We start from the raw sequence: 21,286 nt of genomic DNA, 5'->3' as shown, positions 1-21,286 counted from the left end.
CTTCAAGTCTAGGGGTAAATAGATAGTCTTATGATGATGAGTAAAGTTCAGTTCAGTTCATGGTATTGAGTTGAGTAGTGATGGAGAGAGAGAGAGAGGGAGAGATTTGAGTCTTCAGGTGAGCTGACTCCATTGATCTTCCTGTTGTCCGTGGAAATCCTTTAGAAGTCACCGACTGTGACCACAACAAAGGGGACCATTCTTCTGTGGTCGAATTATCAACCCAGGCAAGGGTTGGACACACAAGCAACTCCCCACTGGTCACTCCCTGTTCACACTGCAAGAGCCACTGATCGATTCACCTGATCGATCCTCCAAAACCCACTTTTTCTGTGGGCACAGCAAAGCTCATTCGGTGTCCAAAACCATGTGTCTGTCTGTTTATCATCTGACCTTCTGTTTATCTCACCGTGCTGAATACCACCTGTCACTCAAACAGCTCCTCCCTTCTCTGTCTGTAAGAATTTCCAAGCAGGCAGCGTCCTTGTAGAAATGTAAACCTGCTGCAGAAAACCCATAACGTCATCCAAAGCAGTCTCCATCTCTCTCTCTCTCTCTCTCTCTCTCTCCCTCTCTCTCTCTCTCTCCCTCTCCCTCTCTCTCTCTCCCTCTCCCTCTCCCTCTTTTCAAAAGCACAGTTCATAGGGGTAATTCAGGACTCTGTCACAGTATACATAATGCAAAAGTAATGCAAAATGGCATAGAGGCTCCAATAGAGAATGGGTGAGAATGGATGAGGTTCCCATGCAGGACTAAATGTACTTAACAAACTATAAAACTACTGCCAAAACACAAAGAATGCAGAGCAAGGCTGAGCTGATGGGGGAGCTTTCACCCAATCCATCATTTGAGAGTCCTCATGCAGAATTCCCTCAAGGTCAATTTGCAGGTAGAATGAGTGGTGAGGTAGGCAAATGTAATGTCAGCAATCATTTCGAGAGGACTGGAACATAAAAGCATTGGATGTAATGCTGAGGCTCTATGAAGCACTGGTGAGGCCTCACTTGGAATATTGTGAGCTGCTTTGGGCCTTTTATTTAAGAAGAGATGCGCTTACATTGGAGAGGCTTCAGAGGAGGTTCACAAGAATGATTCCGGGAGTGACAGGGGTATCATATTAGCAGCAATTGAAGGCTCTGGGCCTGCAGTCACTGGAGTTTAGAAGAATGAAGGAGGATTTCATTGAAACCTATCAAATGTTGAAAGGCCTAGACAGAGTGGATGTGAAGAGGATGTTTCCTTTGGTAGGAGAGTCTAGGACCAGAGGACACAGCCTCAAGATAGAGGGATGTTAGAACAGAGATGAGGAAGAATTTCTTTAGCCAGAGAGTGGTGAATCTGTGGAATTCATTGCTACATGAGGCTATGGAGGCTAGATCACTGAGTACATTCAAGGCAGGGGTTTATGGGTTCTTGTTTAGTCTGAATGTGAAAGGTATGGGGAAAAGGCAGGAGAATGGGATTGAGAGGGCAATGGATCAGCCATGGTGAAATGGAGTAGACTCAATGGGCCAAATAGCCTAATACTGCTCCTATGTCTTAATAGTCCATGTTTATAACATTTGGGAATGTTTCACTCAGTTACTGCAGTGAAGTAAACTGATCAATCAATTAAGCCACGCCTTCCCCATGCGAGGGTAAACCTGTCAGTTTCAGTCCCATTCACCATTCTTTTCCTGGAGCTTTGCAAAGTTTTCTCCATTGGGTACCTCACCTCTACCCTTCAGATGACAGTATCTGCTTCCACCACCTTTCCAACTGTGACCTCCAGATCTCACAAGGTGAATGTGTTTTAGGTGGAGCAGGAAAACTTGAGGTATCTGCTGTGTTAAGCAGTGAACAGTAAGGACACGTTAATTGGTTTCAGTCTGGTCCTTGACAGTTGGCTGATACTAGATATGTACTCGAGGTCAGACTGCCCACAGCTGACCATGCTGGCTAAGGGCATGGGAAGGCTATCAGCTAAGCGTTCTTGGAAGGGCATTTATGTTATACGTATTCGTATTAATCCTAGAGACATAAGATCCTGCAGATGCTGGAACCCTGCAGTAACACACAAGAAGCTGGAGGATATCAAGGGACTTGGCAGCAATGAACTGTCAATGCTTTGGGTCGAGACTTGAACTTCATCTGTTCAGTCCAGATGGAGGGTCCCAACCTAAGATATTGACTGTTCATTCCCCCCCCATAGATACTGCTTGACTCAATCAGTTTCTCCAGCTGTTTGTGTGTTGCTCCAATCTGAGCCTTACAGATTGTGAAGGTGAGTGTTAGGGCATTGGGCCATGATGTCCTGGTCTGGTCCTGACGGTCCCTGCTCCCACAGCCACACCAATTTCCCAAGCTTATGGTTATAAAATGGGCTCTTGTGTGACAGACAGGCGGGAAGTTGGTGTCCCAGTGAAGAGTCATCTCCTTCACGGGAGGAAAAGAAGAAAATGTGACCGAACCAATCTTCCCAATCTTCCAACCAATCACTTCCTTGCCTGCACACAGTCAGTTACTGATATAACTGAGGCAAAGCAATGAGCATTTGTTAATTAAATGCATGTTCCTCTCCTCCCCATTTCCTAAGCAGGCACATACATGCACAGATACATGTGTGTGTGTATGTGTGTGTGTGTGTGTATATATATACATACACACACACACCATGCAAAATGAAAACTATATTTTCCACCATTTCAAACTCAAAATTTATCTAAAATTGCATTACCAATTGATTGAGTCCTGGGATGGCAGGACTTTCATATGATGAAAGACTGGATCGACTAGGCTTATACTCGCTGGAATTTAGAAGATTGAGGGGGGGATCTTATTGAAACGTATAAAACCCTAAAGGGATTGGACAGGCTAGATGCAGGAAGATTGTTCCCGATGTTGGGGAAGTCCAGAATGAGGGGTCACAGTTTAAGGATAAAGGGGAAGCCTTTTAGGACCGAGATTAGGAAAAAACTTCTTCACTCAGAGAGTGGTGAATCTGTGGAATTCTCTGCCACAGGAAACAGTTGAGGCCAGTTCATCGGCTATATTTAAGAGGGAGTTAGATATGGCCCTTGTGGCTAAAGGGATCAGGGGGTATGGAGAGAAGGCAGGTACAGGGTTCTGAGTTGGATGATCAGCCATGATCATACTGAATGGCGGTGTAGGCTCAAAGGGCTGAATGGCCTACTCCTGCACCTATTTTCTATGTTTCTATGTAACATAACTTGCAGGAAAGATTTTCTTGCTGACTCTTGAGTAGCTTATATGAAAACATTCTACCTAGCCATCTGTTTTACTGTTGATGCATTTGGTTTAAGTAGCACCATTTAACATCATAAAGTGTCTCAATTGTTCAGAGGAGCATTTTGAACAAAATTGAACATGGAATCTCAAAGGAGAATATTGGGAGATGTAACCAGAAGCTTGATCATGGCAGTGAGGTGTGAAGACCATCGCAGGGAGGGAGAGGCAGAAGTAAAGGGGTTTGAGGAAGGCCCATCAAAGACTGAACAATGCTGAAGTTCATGAAGGCACGAGCTGCAGGAATTGGTGAACAATGGAGCTTTGGAAGAGCATGGGTGATAGATGGTCTAGTTGGAAAGCAGGCATTGGAATAAGCTCAGTGGAATTTTGGATGAGATCAGGATTGTGAGAAGTATAAAATGTGTGGGGACTTCTGACTGGACAACCTGCCTGACTGAGGCTTGGGGAAAATGAACCTGCTTTTTAAGTGGTAACTTCAAACCCCGATCTGTATTAAGCAACTTAATCAAACTCTGTCAGCACACTGTACCTGTCCAAAAACCTATCCGAGCTACAGAACAGAAATATGGCCAATATTCCAATCACGTTCACCCAAGGAGGCATTAGTTTCAGACACCTCACTTGACAAATTACATTATCGCACCCTACCTACATGTGGAATGTGAGCAGTTTTGCACCAGATGTCAACCTGTGGCCATGTGATTTGGGGCATGGGGAATATTAGGCAGAAAAGGTGAATGGGTGGAAGCAGTAGCTATCTTTAATGCATATTAGCATGAAAAACAAGGAACAAGGAGACAGTGAGTGATACTTCTATCTGACTGCAATGGTGTGGCTCAAACACGAGCTCACTCACAAAACTGCATCAATATTCCTTTCCTTAAATATTTATCCTACTGCACTTTTAAAAGCTAAGTGGACTCTACTTTGATATGGACATCAGCCTATTCACCATGTTAACTGAAGTCGAGCTGCTAAGGGCACTAAATAAGAAATGCTATTGGCCATCAATCTCATTGCTGTCTCTCAAGAACAACCTCCACCAAACAACCCTCTCCAACATTTTCAACAATTCAGATTCAGATTAATTTATTTGTCACATGTACATCAAAACATACAGAGAAATGCAACATTTGCATTAACACAGAACAGAGCACTGTACAACACAGTACAGGCCTCTCAACTCACACTGTTATGCCAACCCTTTAACCTACTCCAAGATCAGCCCAGCCCTTCCTTCTCTTATATCCTTACATTTTTCCTTCATCCATGTGCCCAAGAGTCTCTCAAATGTTCCTAATGTATTCACCTCTAACACAACCCCGTCAGTGTGTTCCACACTCCTAACAATCCCTGTGTAAAAAAACCTGCCTCTGACATCCTCCCATTACTTTCCTCCAAATACCTCCAAGCAAAGCGTCCCAACCTTTTTTTAATGCCATGGACCCTTACATTAACCGAGGAGTCCATGGACCCCAGGTTGGGAACCTGTGCCTTAAAGTTATACAATCAATGTACCGAACACAACCTGAAGACATGTTGGGAGCATCCTTCCAGTGTCACCACGTATCCTGGCATCAGCATATCAGGCCCACAATGTTCAGCGGACCCTAAGTTCTAGGGAAGGAAGATTGACCCTTCCCTTTAATCCCAAGGACAACTGTATTGCAAGGCACAAGTTCAACATTGACATGTTTAATATCTGCGGTAAGAACTTGCCCCTGGTCAGTCTGGCAGAACAGACTTTTCTTTTGTAGCTACATGCTAGGAAAAGTCAAAGTATTTGGATGCATCAGGGTTAACAGGGTTCTGCAGGTGGGCATGTCAGACTTTTTGGGAGTCTGCATCATCCTTTTCTTTATCTAGTTAACCACAAACTGCCTCATGGCAAGATCTAATAATCAGAATAGGACTCAGAATCAGATTTATTATCACCGGCACATGTCGTGAGATTTGTTAAATTTGTGGGCAGCAGTATCATGTAATACATAATAATAGAGAAAAAAATGGTGAAAAACTGTGACTGGTCTGTTACCGTGCTGTATCTGAAAATAAAATAAATCTGTTTTCGTTGAATAGGCTGACCTCATGCAAAATGATGTGCAGAAAAAGATCAGAGAAAAGACGGAAAGTGGAAAACAGGACATGCCGAGGCATGTATTTACGGGGAAGTGTTTAATCCAGAATGTCAACTGGAGCCGTCCATTTATAGGAAACACAAACCAAGTCTTGAAACAAAATTAGGACTCCTTATGGATCTTCTCCAAAGCAAGCACGCCAAAGACAGTAAAATCATATGACCTTTTAGACCAAGGGCTCCCAACCTTTATTATGACATGGACCAAAACTATTAAACAAGGTTGGGAACCCCTGTTATGATGATAATAATAGCAACAACAATAATAACTGGTACCATCCCAAATGCACAACACAATAGTATTAAACAACTAGGGCTACGCAGTAATATCTTCAGAAAACCACAATACTAAACACCAGTGGAATAGATCGAAAGTTCCTAGCAACTGGCAGAGGAGCATGCTTGGTACGCCCGTACCTCGGGTTACCAGCTGGAGCCGAGCAAAAATAAAAACAATAATAATTATTATAAACATCCAGATATAAAAATACAGGATAAACAAGCAAGAACAATTTGTTTACTAGATATAACCATTCCAAACACACATAGCTTAAAGAAATCAATAAGTGAAAAACACCAGAATTAAACAAGGAAATTGAAAGACTTTGGAACATGAACAACGTATACATTGTCATGATAGTAACATCTACAGGTGGTATCATCCCAAAGTCACTACATAATAGCATTAGACAATTAGGGCTACCCAGTAAAATGTCCAGAAAGCCACAATACTAAACACCACTAGCATAGTCCGAAAGTTCCTAGGAATTGACAAATCAGCGTGCTTAGCTATGCCCGTACCTCAGGTTTTACCAGCTTGAGGTGAGAAAAAATAAATATTAATAATGATATTAATGTTTTAGCACCCAGCAGGTTGTTATAATCTGGAATGCATTCCTTGACAGTTTGGAGAAAGTAGGTTCCATTACAACTGTTAATAAAAACAAAATTGGATAAATTATTGGGAAGTTGAAATATACTGGATTATTTGTGAATACGAGAGATAGGACTCATTGGATAACTTGTTGAATAGCATCTTTCTGTTTTGTAGCATTCTGTGATTTTATGATATGATTCACAAATCTACACACAGATTCAATTAATGAAGATTCACTATTGCCTGGTGATACACACCAATCGTGGACGCATTGGTAATCATTTTCCAATGTCCTATAGATTCAGGATCAGTTCCTGTGGATTGGAGGGTAGCTAATGTTATCCCACTTTTTAGGAAAGGAGGGAGAAAGAAAACTGGGAATTATAGACCAGTTAGCCTGACATCAGTGGTGGGGAAGATGCTGGAGTTAATTATAAAAGATGAAATAGCAGCACATTTGGATGGCAGTAACAGGATTGTTTCGAGTCAGCATGAATTTACGAAGGGGAAATCATGCTTGACTAATCTCCTGTAACTATGAGAATGGACAAGGGAGAGCCAGTGGATGTACTGTACCTGGACTTTCAGAAAGCCTTTGATAAGGTCCCACATAGGAGATTAGTGGGCAGAATTGGAGCACGTGGTATTGGGGGTAGGGTACTGACATGGATAGAAAATTGGTTGGCAGACAGGAAACAGAGTAGGGATTAACGGGTCCCTTTCAGAATGGCAAGCAGTGACTAGTGGGGTACTGCAAGACTCGGTGCTGGGACCGCAGCTATTTACAATATACATTAATGATTTAGATGAAGGGATTAAAAGTAACATTAGCAAATTTGCAGATGATACAAAGCTGGGTGGCAGTGTGAAATGTGAGGAGGATGTTATGAGAATGCAGGGTGACTTGGACAGGTTGGGTGAGTGGGCAGATGCATGGCAGGTGCAGTTTAATGTGGATAAATTTGAGGTTATCCACTTTGGTGGCAAGAACAGGAAGGCAGATTACTATCTGAATGGTGTCAAGTTAGGAAAAAGGGAAGTACAACAAGATCTAGGTGTCCTTGTTCATCAGCCACTGAAAGTAAGCATGCAGGTACAGCAGGCAGTGAAGAAAGCTAATGGCATGTTGGCCTTCATAACAAGAGGAGTTGAGTTTAGGAGCAAAAAGGTCCTTCTGCAGTTGTACAGGGCCCTGATGAGACCACACCTGGAGTATTGTGCACAGTTTTGGTCTCCAAATTTGAGGAAGAACATTCTTGCTATTGATGGAGTGCAGTGTAGGTTCACAAAGTTAATTCCCGGGATGGCGGGACTGTCATATGTTGAAAGATTGGAGCAACTGGGCTTGAATACACTGGAATTTAGAAGGCTGAGAGGGGATCTGATTGAAGCATATAAGATTATTAGGGGATTGGACACACTAGAGGCAGGAAACATGTTCCTGATGTTGGGGGAGTCCAGAACCAGAGGCCACAGTTTAAGAATAAGGGGTAGGCCATTTAGAATGGAGTTGAAGAAAAACTTTTTCACCCAGAGAGTTGTGGATCTGTGGAATACTCTGCCTCAGAAGGCAGTGGAGGCCAATTCTCTGGATGCTTTCAATAAAGAGTTAGATAAAGCCCTTAAAGATAGTAGAGTCAAGGGATATGGGGAGAAGGCAGGAACAGGGCACCGATTGTGGATGATCAGCCATGATCACAGTGAATGGCGGTGCTGACTTGAAGGGCCGAATGGCCTACTCCTGCACCTATTGTCTATTGTCTATTGATACTCAGAATGAATTACAGTATCAGCTGGGAGCATTATAGACCACAAGAACAAAACAACTGCTGTTGAAGATTGTTCTCTTTCTCTCTTGTAATTGTTTCAGGCACACTCCAAGAAATAAGATGCACTTTCAGCCATCTTATGAGCTGCCTCCAGTACCACCAAAATCGTTCCTGCCAGATTATGATAACAATGTGGAGCCTGCAATGCCAGAGTCTAGGAGCTGGACGCCATCTGAGAATGGTATAGGCCCAACATAATGAATTGCTGCTTTATTTGTTATCTACATCTTGAGATCTTTATCTTGAGACCAATGTTGTTTTATTACCAGCTCTTTCTATAGATGCATCTTTGAGTAATAAACCGCTAATAGTGGATTGGGAAAGAGATCAGGTGAGTGGTTCCTTAACCCGGAGGTTTATTTCTACTGGTGACAATCCTGAAAATCTTTGTACAGGTGGCTTGCCAAATTTGTTTCCTACAACTTGAGTTCTGGGCTTTAATCTGGTTAGCATCTTCTTCCTTTCTGACCTATGTTGGCTCCTGATTAACTAATTTCTCATTCTTAAAATCGTCATCCTTCATTCCTAATCCTTTCAAGACTCTGCCTGCTCCCTCTCTCCGTGTCCCTCTAATACTTTACTTTATAAGAATACACAAATTACACTCAGAGACCACTTCATTCGGTATGAGAGGTTCCTAATAAAGTGGCCACAGAGTGTATTTCTGTATGTTCATGGTCTTCTGCTGCTGCAGCCCATCCACTTCGAGGTTCGATGTATTGTGGGTTCAGGGATGCTCTTCTTCACAGCTGTCTGCGATGGAGAATTCAAATGATTCATAGCCCTCTGAGCAATGAAATTCCCCCTTACCCTCACTCTTCAGTGCCTTACCCTTTCTTCAAGATCACACTCTGTAGTTCTAAAACGTGGGAGGAAACCGGAGAGCCTGGAGGAAACCCATGCCATCCCAAAGAATGTACAAGATCCTTATAGACAGCAGTGGGAATTGAACCGGGATTGGTGGCACTGTAAAGTGGTATGTTGGCTGCCATTTTTCAACCCATTTTTCCAGCTGGTCCAGATGCTTTGACAGCCTTCCTCACTGTCCACTAGGCCCTGATCTTGGAGTCATCTGCAAATTTGCTGATCCAGTTTACCAAATTATCATCCAGATTATTCAACAACAATGAACACAGCACCGAGCCCTGCGGCACTCCACTAGCCACCGGACTCCAGTCAGAGAGGCAACCATCTACTGCCACTCTGCGGCTTCTCCCACAAAGCCAATGTCGAATCCAATTTATTACCTCAACCTGAACGCCCAGTAACTGAACCTTCTTGATCAGCCTCCCATGTGGGTTCTTGTCAAAGGCCTTGCTAAAATCCATGTAGACAACATCGAATGCCTTGCCTTCGTCAATTTTTCTGGTAACATCTTGGAAAGATTGGTTAGACAAAACCTAATTCTGACTCCTGCCAGCCTTCTTTGCAGACCTGATGAAGGCTCTCAGCCCAAACTGTCGACCGCTTGTTCCCCTCCAAAGGGGCTGTCTGACCTGCAAAGGTCCTCCAGTCTTTTGTGTGTGTTACTCCAGATTTGCTCAACTGCAGTATCTTTTATGTCTGCTATCTAAAATGTGCTTCTATCTGTCTTGACAGGACATCCTCAATCGTGTACTAGATGACATTGAGCTCTTTACTGAAAAACTTAAAGGAGCCATTGTCTCTAATCCTCAGATGAGGAAGAAGAAGAAATCAAAAAAAATTAAAGGTATTAGCCCACAATAAAGGTTGCAATACATTCTCAAACAGCAGGAAGCAGAAATGGACGTGAACGAGCAATAGGTTAATGACTAATTAACCTACCAATTGGTAGGTCTCTGGACTGTGGGAGGAAACCCGCGCGGTCACGGCGAGAACGTACAGACTCCTTGCAGACAGCAGTGGGAACATGTACATGTATTAGGGATTTGCATGGTGTGTTGGTCAACCGAAAACGGCATTCAACAATTACAAATAATTATATAAAAAAGAAATTTAGAGGTTAAAGTACAGATATGTAATACCATGTGCATAAATATCAGCATATACTTACAGTGTAAACAGCATTTATAAAGTGGTTTAAACTGTTTACAGAGCAGTCACAGGAGAGATAGTTAGAGTGGGGTGCTAACAGGAATTAACTTGCCAAGGCGAAGAAACTTTTGAGATGGTGTGGAGTTTTTGGTTTAATAGACCTATAGCTCTTTCCAGAAGGGAGTCTTTGGAGAAGGCAGTTTGTAGGGCGGGTAGTGTCCACATGTCCGCATTTTTGTCCTGGACACAAATGAGTCTTGCAATGATGATTGACTGCAGCCAATGACCTTTTCTGCTGACCTGTAGTTTTTGCATATTGCACGAAGATGCTGCAACAAACCAGACAGTAATAGCTGACGTGAAGTTTCTCTCTCTGGTGGATGTGATTATGCTGAACATAGATTAGTTTCGAAGGGCTAGTCACACTCTCCTGCTTGTCGTCAATGTAAATCTAATCAGTTAGTTTTCTTTTTCAGCGATTTTAATTTCTGTCCCCACATCTCCATATCGGGTGCCACAGTAGCATTGTGTGAACATGATGCTATTTAAGCTCAAGCCACCAGACGTCAGAGTTCAATTCTGGTGCCGTCTGTAAGGCGCTCGTATGTTCTGAATCGCAAATGGGGAATTTCAGTTCAAGTCATCAGATGTGTTTTCAATGAAAACTTGTTTCGATGCCCTCTGGTTCATTAATACCGTTTATAAAAGGAAATTCTTAGTTTACTTAGTCTGGACTTCAGACCGTCAATATGCCTCCACGGGGCAAAAGGACAATGAGTGGTGGGACTTCCCTCCATGGTCATATTCATAAACGGACATTATCAAACCTGCCTTTATGGCAGGACTCTGCAGAGAGTGGTGCGGACAGCCCAGTGCACCTGTAGTTGTGAGCTTCCCATGATTCAGGACCCTTACAAGGACAGGTATGTAAAAAGGGCTGGAAAAATCATTGGGGATCCAAGTTACCCCAACCACAATCTATTCCAGCTGCTACTATCCGGGAAGCGATACCGCAGCATAAAAGCCAGGACCACCAGGCTCCGGGACAGCTTCTTCCACCAGGCCATCAGACTAATGAACCCACACTGATTTCAGTGTACTCTGTATTACATAGACTGTTCTATTTATTATAAATTACTACGATTGCACATGGCACATTTAGATGGAGACATAACTTAAAGATTTTTAATCATGTATGTGAAGGATGTAAGGAATAAAGTCAATTCAATTCAATTCAGAAAGCACAAAGCAGGTCAGTCACCAGAAGAAGCAGGGAACAGGCTGATGAAGCACTGTCTTTAAAGGCATTTTCTTGCATCGCTGACTCAGCTTCAAGCTACCTTTGCTTCAAGTGGAAGGTTTCTTTTCTGACAACCTTGAGGTGCGTTGTAAACACATCCATCATAGTCTAACACAGGGATTCCCAATCTGGGGTCCATGGACTCCTTGGTTAATGGTTGGGGTCTATGGCATAAAAAAGCTTGGGATCTCCTGGTCTAAGAGAATCCAAGAGCAGATTAAAATTTCAGTCTCTAGCTAAAGTGGAGACTTTTGTTACTGAGATTGCCAGTCAGTTCAAAATGTTCAAAGTTCAAAGTATGTATATGTCACCCTGAGATTAATTTTCTTGCAGGCATTCACAGTAGAACAAAGAAATACAATAGAATCAATGAAAAACCACACAAAAAAGACTGACAAACAACTAATGTGCAAAGGAAATCAAACTGTATAAATACAAATAATAAAAATAAATAAACAAACAAACAAATAAATAAATAAATAATACTGAACATGAGTTGTAGAGTACTTGAAAGTGAGTCCATAGATTGATTGTCACAAATCCGGCTTGTGAAACACTGAATGTTGTGTTGTTGCTAGAATGGCAATGAAATCTGTTATTTAGCTGTTTTGGGTAAGGCTGATCTTTATAGTAGCAGAGAGCTAGGTTTAAACCTAATCTCAGGTGTTGTCAGCATACAGTAGGCATCTTCTCTCCAGGAGCACGTGGATCTCTTTCGGCTTGAAGACGTAGAGATTGGTAGGATAATTGGTCATTGTGAATTGCCCCTGGTGGGTAAGTGTGCCACAGAACCTGGGGGGAGGCAGTGGGAGTATGGGAGGTTTGGATGAGTACTTGGATTTGTGGAATATAGCGGGATGGAGATACGTCTCTACCAAAGGAGGTAAAAGGGGCTCCTTCCCTCCGCTAGCCTGCAGGTCACCCTTGGGCAAGGTGTAGTACCTGCTTAACCCCTGATCAGGGTCACATAAAGCCATAGGACCAGGTGGTGGATGGTTATATGAGCAGCCGGTATACATCACAAGTCCTGGTTATGTGACCACAAATGCCAGGCAATCTCCAAAGGGTATTAATAATGGCTGGGGTCACCCGTCTTTAAAAGACACTGCCCAGAAGAGGCAATGGCAGGCCACTTCTGTAGGAAAATTTGCCAAGAACAATCATGGTCAGAAAACCACGATCACCCATGTCATACGACATGGCACGTAATGATGATGACGGAAGGCTGTGGTCCAGATGCAGGTCGATGAGATGAGGCAAAATAAAAGTTTGGCATGAACTAGGTGGGCTGAAGGGCCTTCTTCTGTGCTGACCTCTCTACGACTCCACTAATTTATCCATCCACCCTCTGACCTCATACCTCAACTGTATATACTGACAGTGACCACAGTAATGGTTTGCATGGTGGTGAAGGAGGCATATGCAGTACTTGTCTTCATTGGCCGGGTGATAGTTTAAGAGTTTCAGATGTAAAATAAGTTTGGATAGGTACATGAATGGGAGGAGTATGGTCCGCGTGCGGGTCAATAAGACTGGACAGAATAATAGTTTGGCATGGACTTGTTGGACCGAAGAGCTTGTTTCTGTGCTGTGATTCTCTATAAATGTATAACTCTAATAAAAAAATTGGATTAAAGTACGATTACTGTAATTGAATGATTGATGGCCAGCATGGATTTTGTGGGCTGAAGGGCCTGTTTCTCTGCTGTATCTAGCTATGGCCCTGGTATCCTGCCAACCCTGTGAGCTTACTAACCAACTTTCCTCTGTACCTTTCTCTGCAGAAATATTGCCACCAGAGGCAGACTACAAGGATTGCCTGCAGAAGATAAAATATGCCTTTAATTTGATAGTAAGTGCAATGTGGAGAAAGAATTCAAAGTTCAAAATAAATTTATTTTCCAAGTACATATATGTCACCATATACAACCCTGAGATTAGTTTTTTTTCCCTGGCGTTTTCAGTAAATCCCAGGAACAGGATAGACCTAATGACAGACCACACCCAGCAAGATGGACAAATAGCTGACGTGCAAAAAACAACAAACTGTTCAAACACAAAAGAAAATAATGATAAATAAATAAGTAATAAATATCGAGAAGATGAGATGAAGAGTCCTTGAAAGAGAGTCTATAGGTAGTGGGAACATTTCAGTAATGGGGCGAGTGAAGTTATACCCTCTGGATTAAGATCAAGTTGGGCTGAGTTTATTGTCATGTTCACAGTCCTGGGGTACATGTACAATGAAAACCTTGCCTACTGCAGTATCACAGTGATGCACCATCAATTACTCCAAAAGACTGGAAGTAGAGTAAATGCTGAAAGGCTTTTATTAACAGTAAATGGACCAACGTCCATGCTGAGTATCTGCCCCGGACTGAGGGAGGAGCAGTGGCACAATCACCTTTATTCAGGGGTCTGTGGGAGGAGCCACAGGGCAGTCAGCAGAGGGGCGTGTCCAGACAGGTAACCCAGTTACAACATATATATGTGGTTTACCACACACAGGTACCTTGGTTCTGATAATACACAGAACATAAATTATACATACGTAGATTTTACAAGATTGTGAAGAGATTGAAAAGACTGTGCAGGAAAGAAAGAAAGAATATCTTTATATGTCACATGTACATCAAAATAGCGGAACATACAGTGAAATGCATTGTTTTGCATCAGCATCCAACACAGTCTGAGGGGCGTGCTCAGGGCAGCCTGCTAGTGTCGCCACATTTCCAGCGCCAACATAGCATGCCCACAACTTATTAGCCCTAACCCTAACCACATGCCTTTGGAATTTGGGAGGAAACCAAAGCACCTGGAGGAAATCCACGTGGTCATGAGGAGAATGTACAAACTCCTCACAGACAGTGATGGGAATTGAATTCTGATTGTTAGCGCTGTAAATCAATGCAATAACCGCTACGCTGGCATGCCGGCCTCTAACAAGAAAGCTACAATCAGAGACGGGTCCATGGTAGAGCAGGAGGGGGTCCATAGTGTTCCATTGCTGAGGTAGGATTAGGGTCGTGCAGGCTGGTTCAAGAACCTGATGGTTGCAGAACTTCCCCTTGCTACATACATAAAAGTAGATCTTACTATTGCCGAGAATGAAAGCAGGAAAGGGAGTCTGTGAGCCATGCATGTTCTAACTTTGGAGGAAAGTGTACAAATATAGAAGCTGGCGTGTGGGCACGTGGCCAAGTGGTTAAGGCATTGGACTAGCTACCTGAAGGTTGTGAGTTCGAGCCCCAGCCGAGGGAACGTGTTGTGTCCTCGAGCAAGGCACTTAGTCAGACATTGCTCTGCGACGACACTGATGCCAAGCTGTATGGGTCCTAATGCCCTTCCCTTGGACAACATCGGTGTCATGGAGAGGGGAGACTTGCAGCATGGGCAACTGCTGGTCTTCCACACAACCTTGCCCAGGCCTGCGCCCTGGAGAGTGAAGACTTTCCAGGCGCAGATCCATGGTCTCGCAAGACTAACGGATGCCTTTTTTTTATAGCAGCTGGAGAGTAGAGTTTGTAAAATAAACAGAAATTTATTGGAATCTTCAGACTGGTAGGCTTTGAGATGGATCAGCATTGGGCTAGTAGCTTAGATAAAAGAATGGTCTGGAGCTTTAAAAGATGATGAAGACATTTGATTGGATAAACATTGAGAAGGTAAATGAAGAGCAAAGCTGAGAGTCCTGAATATAACGTGTTCCTACATATATGTAATAAGATATTACGTGGGTAATTGAGGCTACAATCATTGAAAGGGTGCATTCTGAAGACATCCTCCAAGAGGACCCTACCTTGTTGGAGGGCTTGGAGGCTTGTGTGCCTCAGTGACCTGGAGAGCTGTATTGGCTGGAGTCAGTGCTTTGTGCTTTGGCTCTTGGTAGGGTCACCCCTGCCAAACAGGTCAAAGGGTAGAGGCCAGCCTAAGAGTGGGCCTGCAGGTTCGGGGGTTCTGACTGAGGCTAACAACTCTGACTGGTAAAGCAAAAGTTGTTACGGAAACAGCAATGAAGGACCCTCCTACCTCTGAGTGTGACGGCATTCTTGAGGCTTGCATGACTGACAGTAGCGAAAACAGCGATGAAGCTACTGACACGATGAAGGAAGCCTTGAACACTGCCAGCGATGGAGGATCTTCATTGCTGGTTCAGGGCTAACAAACCTGAATGGTTAAAAAAAAAGTCATGGAAGCAGCGTGAAGAATCTTTCTAAATCTGTGTGTGACTGTATGGACAGTCAGAGGTGGAGGACTTTCGTTGTTGCCCTAAATGCCAGCGGTGTAACGGGCAGTAAGTAACTCTAAAGATGTACAGGTCGGAAGGTTAATTGGTCACATGGGTGTAATTATGCAGCACAGGCTTGTTGGGCCAATAGGGCCTGTTAGTATGCTGTATCTCAAAATAAAAAATAATGTACCTGATAGGTGGCACTCACGGATGAACTGCACTGTGAATCATTGACTGTCTGAAAGGCAATGATAAATTCTTTTCTCCCCTCAGGGCAAGCTGGAGTTGCATCCTGACAAACCAAGATTCGCAGATTTAATTCACTGTATTTTGCAGAACCTTCAGTTTGTAAGTAGAGGCTGACTATCGCACTTTAAGCAAACCGCAACTCTCCTGGAATCAGCTTATCTCTTCCATCGTCACAAATGCACAAAGCTACACATTGGAAGTTCGAACTTGATGTCAAAGTACTAAGTTAATGGGAGGATTCTAAGCAGTATGGAGGAACAGCGGGATCTTATGACCCAAGTCCAGATCCTCAAAGTTGATAGGGAGGTTAAGAAGGCATATGGTTTGTTGACAGGCCCTTTGCCCCATGATATTGTGCCAACCTTTTAACCTACTCTAAGAACTAATGTAACCCTTCCCTCCCACATAGTCCTCCATTTTTCTGCAATCCATGGGCCTATCTAAGAGTTTGTTAAATGCTTCTGGTGTATCAGACTCTCCCACCACCACTGGCACACCTACCACTCTCTGTATAAAATAAACTTACTTCTGAAAACTCATCCCCCCCCACCACTATCCTTTCCTCTAACCATCTTAAAACGATGCCCCTTTGTATTACCAATTTCCACCCTGGGAAAAAGTCTGGGGCTGTCTGCTTGATCTATGGCTCTTATCACCTTGAATACATCTATTAAGCTGCCTCTCATCCCCCTTTGCTCTAAAGAGAAAAGCCCTAGCTTACTGTCCTCCCCATCTTGCATCTTGCTTTAAGTATGTAACCTGCTTCCCCCACACACTCATTTCCCTCAACCACACACAGTCAGCTACACCAAGGCATATCATCAATCACAACCTGTTTTCTGAAAAGTACTGAGCCAGGACAATGGTTCCTCCTTGAGTGAAGATTTTGTGTATCAAAGATCCGTCTGTTTATTTTTTTCACTCTCCTCTCAGATCCTGGAATACCTCCCAGAGAAACATCTAGCAAAGGACGTGATAGTTCCATTGCTGATACCAAGCGCCATAGAAATATTGACTTTACACACAACTGCGGAGGAAAAAAGGACCTGGAAGAGACTGGGAGATGCATGGTGCACTACAAGGTCTGTCAGACAAACTACATATGCTTGTTTAAGGCCTATAATTATTAACCAAAATAAAAAATCATTGCTAGAGGAAGAGAATTTTAGAAAGCGGGAGATATTTTTGGAAGGTTTCTACAACCCAATATATCCTGTTTTCATTTTGACCACCTCAGCATCATGACTGTTGCAGACAATAACAGCATCTGGCTGATGATTCTGGAAATCATAGTTTCACAATTGTGTATCAGAGGTTGCCACTTTACACAGAATGTATGTGTTACGCCACTGGCATTTAGAGCAGCAATGAAGGTCATCCACCTTTGGCAGTGTTCATGGCTTCCTTATGTCAGTAGCTTCCTCTCTTTTTACTGCTGTCAGTCATGCAAGTCCTGGGCGGAGGCTCGGGAACACCGTCGCGCTCAGATTCTTCATTGCTGTTTTCATAACAATTTTGTTTTACCAGTTAGTGTTGTTAGCCCTGAATTGATCCCTCAAACTGGGAGGATTTGTGGACCACTCTTCTTGCCTCAGCCCTTTGACCTGTTTGGCGTGGGTAATCCTATGGCTACCACCTTCCATTCTGTTACAATTTGTAGCAATACCGTCACTTGAAATACTGACAATGTAAATATGTTGAAGCTCTAAAATGTTTCAAAGTAAAAGTTGTAGTATGTTTATTATTTAGAAAATTTAGGGATTATATTCATAAACACATAATTACAGGATGTTTCACAAGTATATTAATATAAATTTCAAAATTGTATTAGCATAATTTCAATATGATATTAGCATCATATAAAAGTAAACTCCAGCTGCGTGGCAACAAAGGCTATGTGCGTGGGAGCATTTCAGTTACTGCGCGGCTGCGCACTCATGCACCTGAGAGGGAATACTGATGGTAAGCACGTGGAGAGCATTGCCAAGGGTAATGGTAGATGCCGATACAAGATATAATGTAGATGAAAGAAAAATGGAGGGGTTTGTTGGAGGAAAGGGTTAGATTGATCTTGGAGTAAGTTAAAAATTTGCAAAGTATCATGCTTTATACATGGCAATGCAACTAGTTACCTTCCATGTGGGATTCCTGGGTTGTGTTTTATCCAAGGAAGGTTTTGTCACTGGCCTGTGCATTCTCAAGTGACTTGATTGGAAACTTCGACTAACTCATTCCAACATGCCTTAGGTTCAGTGTTGTACTCTACAAATGATTGTGAGGACTGCTGAGAAGATCATCGGGGTCTCTCTGCCACCCATCCGAAATACACAGGATGCTTAGGACTGTCAATGATCCCTCCAATCTGTCCCACAATCCCTTTGACCCCCTACTATCAGGAGGTACCATAGCACTCGAACAAGGACCGTTAAGATAGGAAAGAGCATCTTCCCCCAGGCTGTGAGACTACTGAACTCACTGCCACCACCAAGGTCTCATCTTTTATGAAGCACCACTAGCATTATATGGTTTACTTTATAACTTGTGTTGTAAAAATGCACCTTATGCTAAATGTCAATCTTCTTGAATACATCTTATTTTTTGTTAATTTATTTGTGATAACATTATTTCATGCAGTGTGTGTAAGTTATATGTACTGTGCTGTGCACATTGGTCCAGAGGAATGTTGCTTCATTTGGCAGTATACATACATATAGTTGAATGGCAATAAACATGAACTTGACATCAACAACTTACAATGGCTCATGGTCATACAGTTTAAAGGGAGACCTATAAAGAAATTGTTCAATTGCATACTGATGAAAGATCTTTAACTCATTCTGTGAACTATGCTTCTCTCTTCACCAATGCTCAGTGTTCCCAATATATTCCTAAGCTGTTACTGTGTTTTGAATGCAGATCAGACTGGCCAAATGGTGAATCTTTGGAACGGTACAATATTGTGTTTTCAGATGGTTCGACTCTACCTCTGCAACCTTTGCAGCGACAGCATCCACCTGCCAATCACTACCCGAGTAGTGAAATGGAACATCCAATAAAGCAGGTACCTGTTCTTCAATATGTCCACCAGCAGACTGGTGTTTCTGTTCAGTTGCTCACTATCAGAGTAAAGAGTGAACATCCTGCGGACTCTGAAAGTGAATCGGGTACAGGATTTATCTTGTGAATGGTAGGGCTCTCAGGCGTGTTAAGGAACAGAAGGACCTAGGAGCAGAAGTATATAGTTCATTGAAAGTGGTGGCAAAAGTAATCATGGTGGTGAAAAAGACTTTATCTCACCAGACACTAGATTTCATCCATCAGGGCATTGAGTATAGGAGTCGGGACATTATGTTGCCATTGTAGAGGGCACACTTGGGTACTATGTACAGTTTTGGTCACCTGGTTGTAGGAAAGCAATGGTTAAAGTGGAAAGTGTGCAGAAAAGATTTATGAAGATGTTCAAATTTCAAAAATATACGTATAAGCGAAGTAGGTATGTGTCGGCATATACTACCTTGAGATTCATTTTCTTGCAGGCGTTTCCAACAGAACAAAGAAATACAATATATTTAAAGGAAAAGCCATGAGCAGCAAATGTGCAAAAGAAGGCAAACTGTGACAAATACAAATATAAATAATCAAACACGAAAATGAAGTCCTAACCTATTCAATCTTATAACTCAGGTCCTGCAGTCCTGTCATGAGAAGCTTGGGTGGTAGCAGTCTTTTCCCAAGGGCAGGGAGTCCATAACTGGATGGCATATACTGTACTTAGGCTGAGAAGGGAACATATCAAAGGGGGCCCGAGGGCCATTTTCTTTTCACACAGAGACAGGTGGATATATTGAACAAGCTGTCAGAAGAGGCAGGTACAGTTATAACATTTAAAAGACCATAGGGCAGGTACGTAGAGAAAAAAGATTTACAAAGATATGGGAAAAATGCAGGCAAGTTGGACGAGCTCAGTTAGGCAACTTGGTCAGCGGTGACGGAATAGGCCAACGGGCCTGGTTCTGTGTTGTATGACTCAATGAACCTATGACTCTATGACTATAATAGAGGTTTATAGGATTAGGAGAGGCATAGATAGAGCAGAGAAGGAATATCTTTTCCCCAGGATAGAAATGACTAATACCAGAGCGCATGCATTGAATTTGCAATAATTTTCACGTCACGTGCCAGTGATAATAAACCTGATTCTGATTCTGACTCTGAAGGCGAAACAGGGTAGGTTCAAAGGGGATGTGAAGGCTAAGTTTTTTACTCAGAGAGTGGTGGATGCCTGGAATGCACAGCCTGGTATGGTGGTAGAGGCAAATGCATTAGATGCTTTTAAGAGATGCATGAATATGAGGAAGATGGAGGGAAATGGACATTGTGTAGGTAGGAGGGATACATTTTGGGTTTTTAAAAAATTTACTTTTTAGCTGGTCTGGCACTAAGTTAATATTGTGGGCCAAAGGTTCTATTCCTGTGCTATACTGTTCTATGTTCAAAATGACCCTAGTACAGGGAGGTCCCAACCTGGGATCCATGGACTGTCCAGTTAATAGTAGGGCTCCATGGCATAAAAAAAGGATGGGGACCCCTGTAAGAATCTAATGTTGCTCTGGGTTATTGTTCTGTTCTCCAGTCTCCCAGTCCTTGCCAGTCACTGGGCCTTTGTGGGGTAATAGATATTGGCTTTCATCTTCAGGGTCAGTTAATGATAGCCACCCTGAGCAGGATCTAATAAGACCATAAGATATAGGATCAGAATTAGACCATTTGGCCCATCGAGTCTGCTCCGCCATTTCATCATGGCTGATCCAATTTTCCTCTCAGCCCCAGCCTCCTGCCTTCTCCCCGTATCCCTTCATGCCCTGACTAATCAAGAATTAATCAACTTCTGCATTAAAGATATCTAATGACTTGGCCTCCACAGCTGCCTGTGGCAATCAATTCCACCAATTCACCACTCTCCATCTGAACAAATTCCTCCTCATCTCCATTCTCAAGGAGCTTCCATCTACCTGAGGTTGTGCCCTCTGGCCCTGACTCTCACACTATAGGAAACATCCTCTCTGTGTCCACTTCATCCAGGACTTTCAATATTCGATAGGTTTCAATGAGATACCCCTCATTCCTCTAAACTGAACAACTGAATTGTCCCACTGATATTTTACATGACTGAATATGCAAGTCTGCTGACTGGTGGCGGAGTGGCATCAGCGCTGGACTTTGGGGCGGAAGGTCCAGAGTTTGAATCCAGCCAGCTCCCGTGCATGCTTTCCATCCGAGCTGGGTTGAATGTCGAGCTAGCTACTCGACCTCGTAAAAAAGAAATTGCCTGCTACAGAACCATCCCGTGAGTTTAAAGGCAATTTCTCTCTCTCTCTTGAATATGCAAGTCTACTGG

At 43.0% G+C, this 21,286-nt stretch overlaps 1 protein-coding gene across 1 annotated transcript in view; it reads left to right on the top strand.

The window, feature by feature from the left end:
* LOC140209531 (epidermal growth factor receptor kinase substrate 8-like protein 3) overlaps positions 1-21,286 on the top strand; it is a 48,979-nt gene that overhangs the window by 10,440 nt on the left and 17,253 nt on the right. Inside the window, exons 7-14 of the mRNA XM_072277796.1 lie at positions 5,329-5,402; positions 8,134-8,273; positions 8,374-8,423; positions 9,692-9,803; positions 13,193-13,260; positions 15,913-15,987; positions 16,822-16,970; positions 18,805-18,949. Of these exons, the coding sequence (XP_072133897.1) occupies positions 5,329-5,402; positions 8,134-8,273; positions 8,374-8,423; positions 9,692-9,803; positions 13,193-13,260; positions 15,913-15,987; positions 16,822-16,970; positions 18,805-18,949 (813 nt within the window). The remainder of the gene's footprint in view (positions 1-5,328; positions 5,403-8,133; positions 8,274-8,373; positions 8,424-9,691; positions 9,804-13,192; positions 13,261-15,912; positions 15,988-16,821; positions 16,971-18,804; positions 18,950-21,286) is intronic.

The sequence above is a fragment of the Mobula birostris genome, chromosome 14, assembly GCF_030028105.1.
Source record: "Mobula birostris isolate sMobBir1 chromosome 14, sMobBir1.hap1, whole genome shotgun sequence".
Lineage (NCBI taxonomy): Eukaryota > Metazoa > Chordata > Chondrichthyes > Myliobatiformes > Myliobatidae > Mobula > Mobula birostris.
The sequence above is the reverse complement of the archived record's forward strand: the minus strand, read 5'-3'. Positions and strand labels throughout refer to the sequence as shown.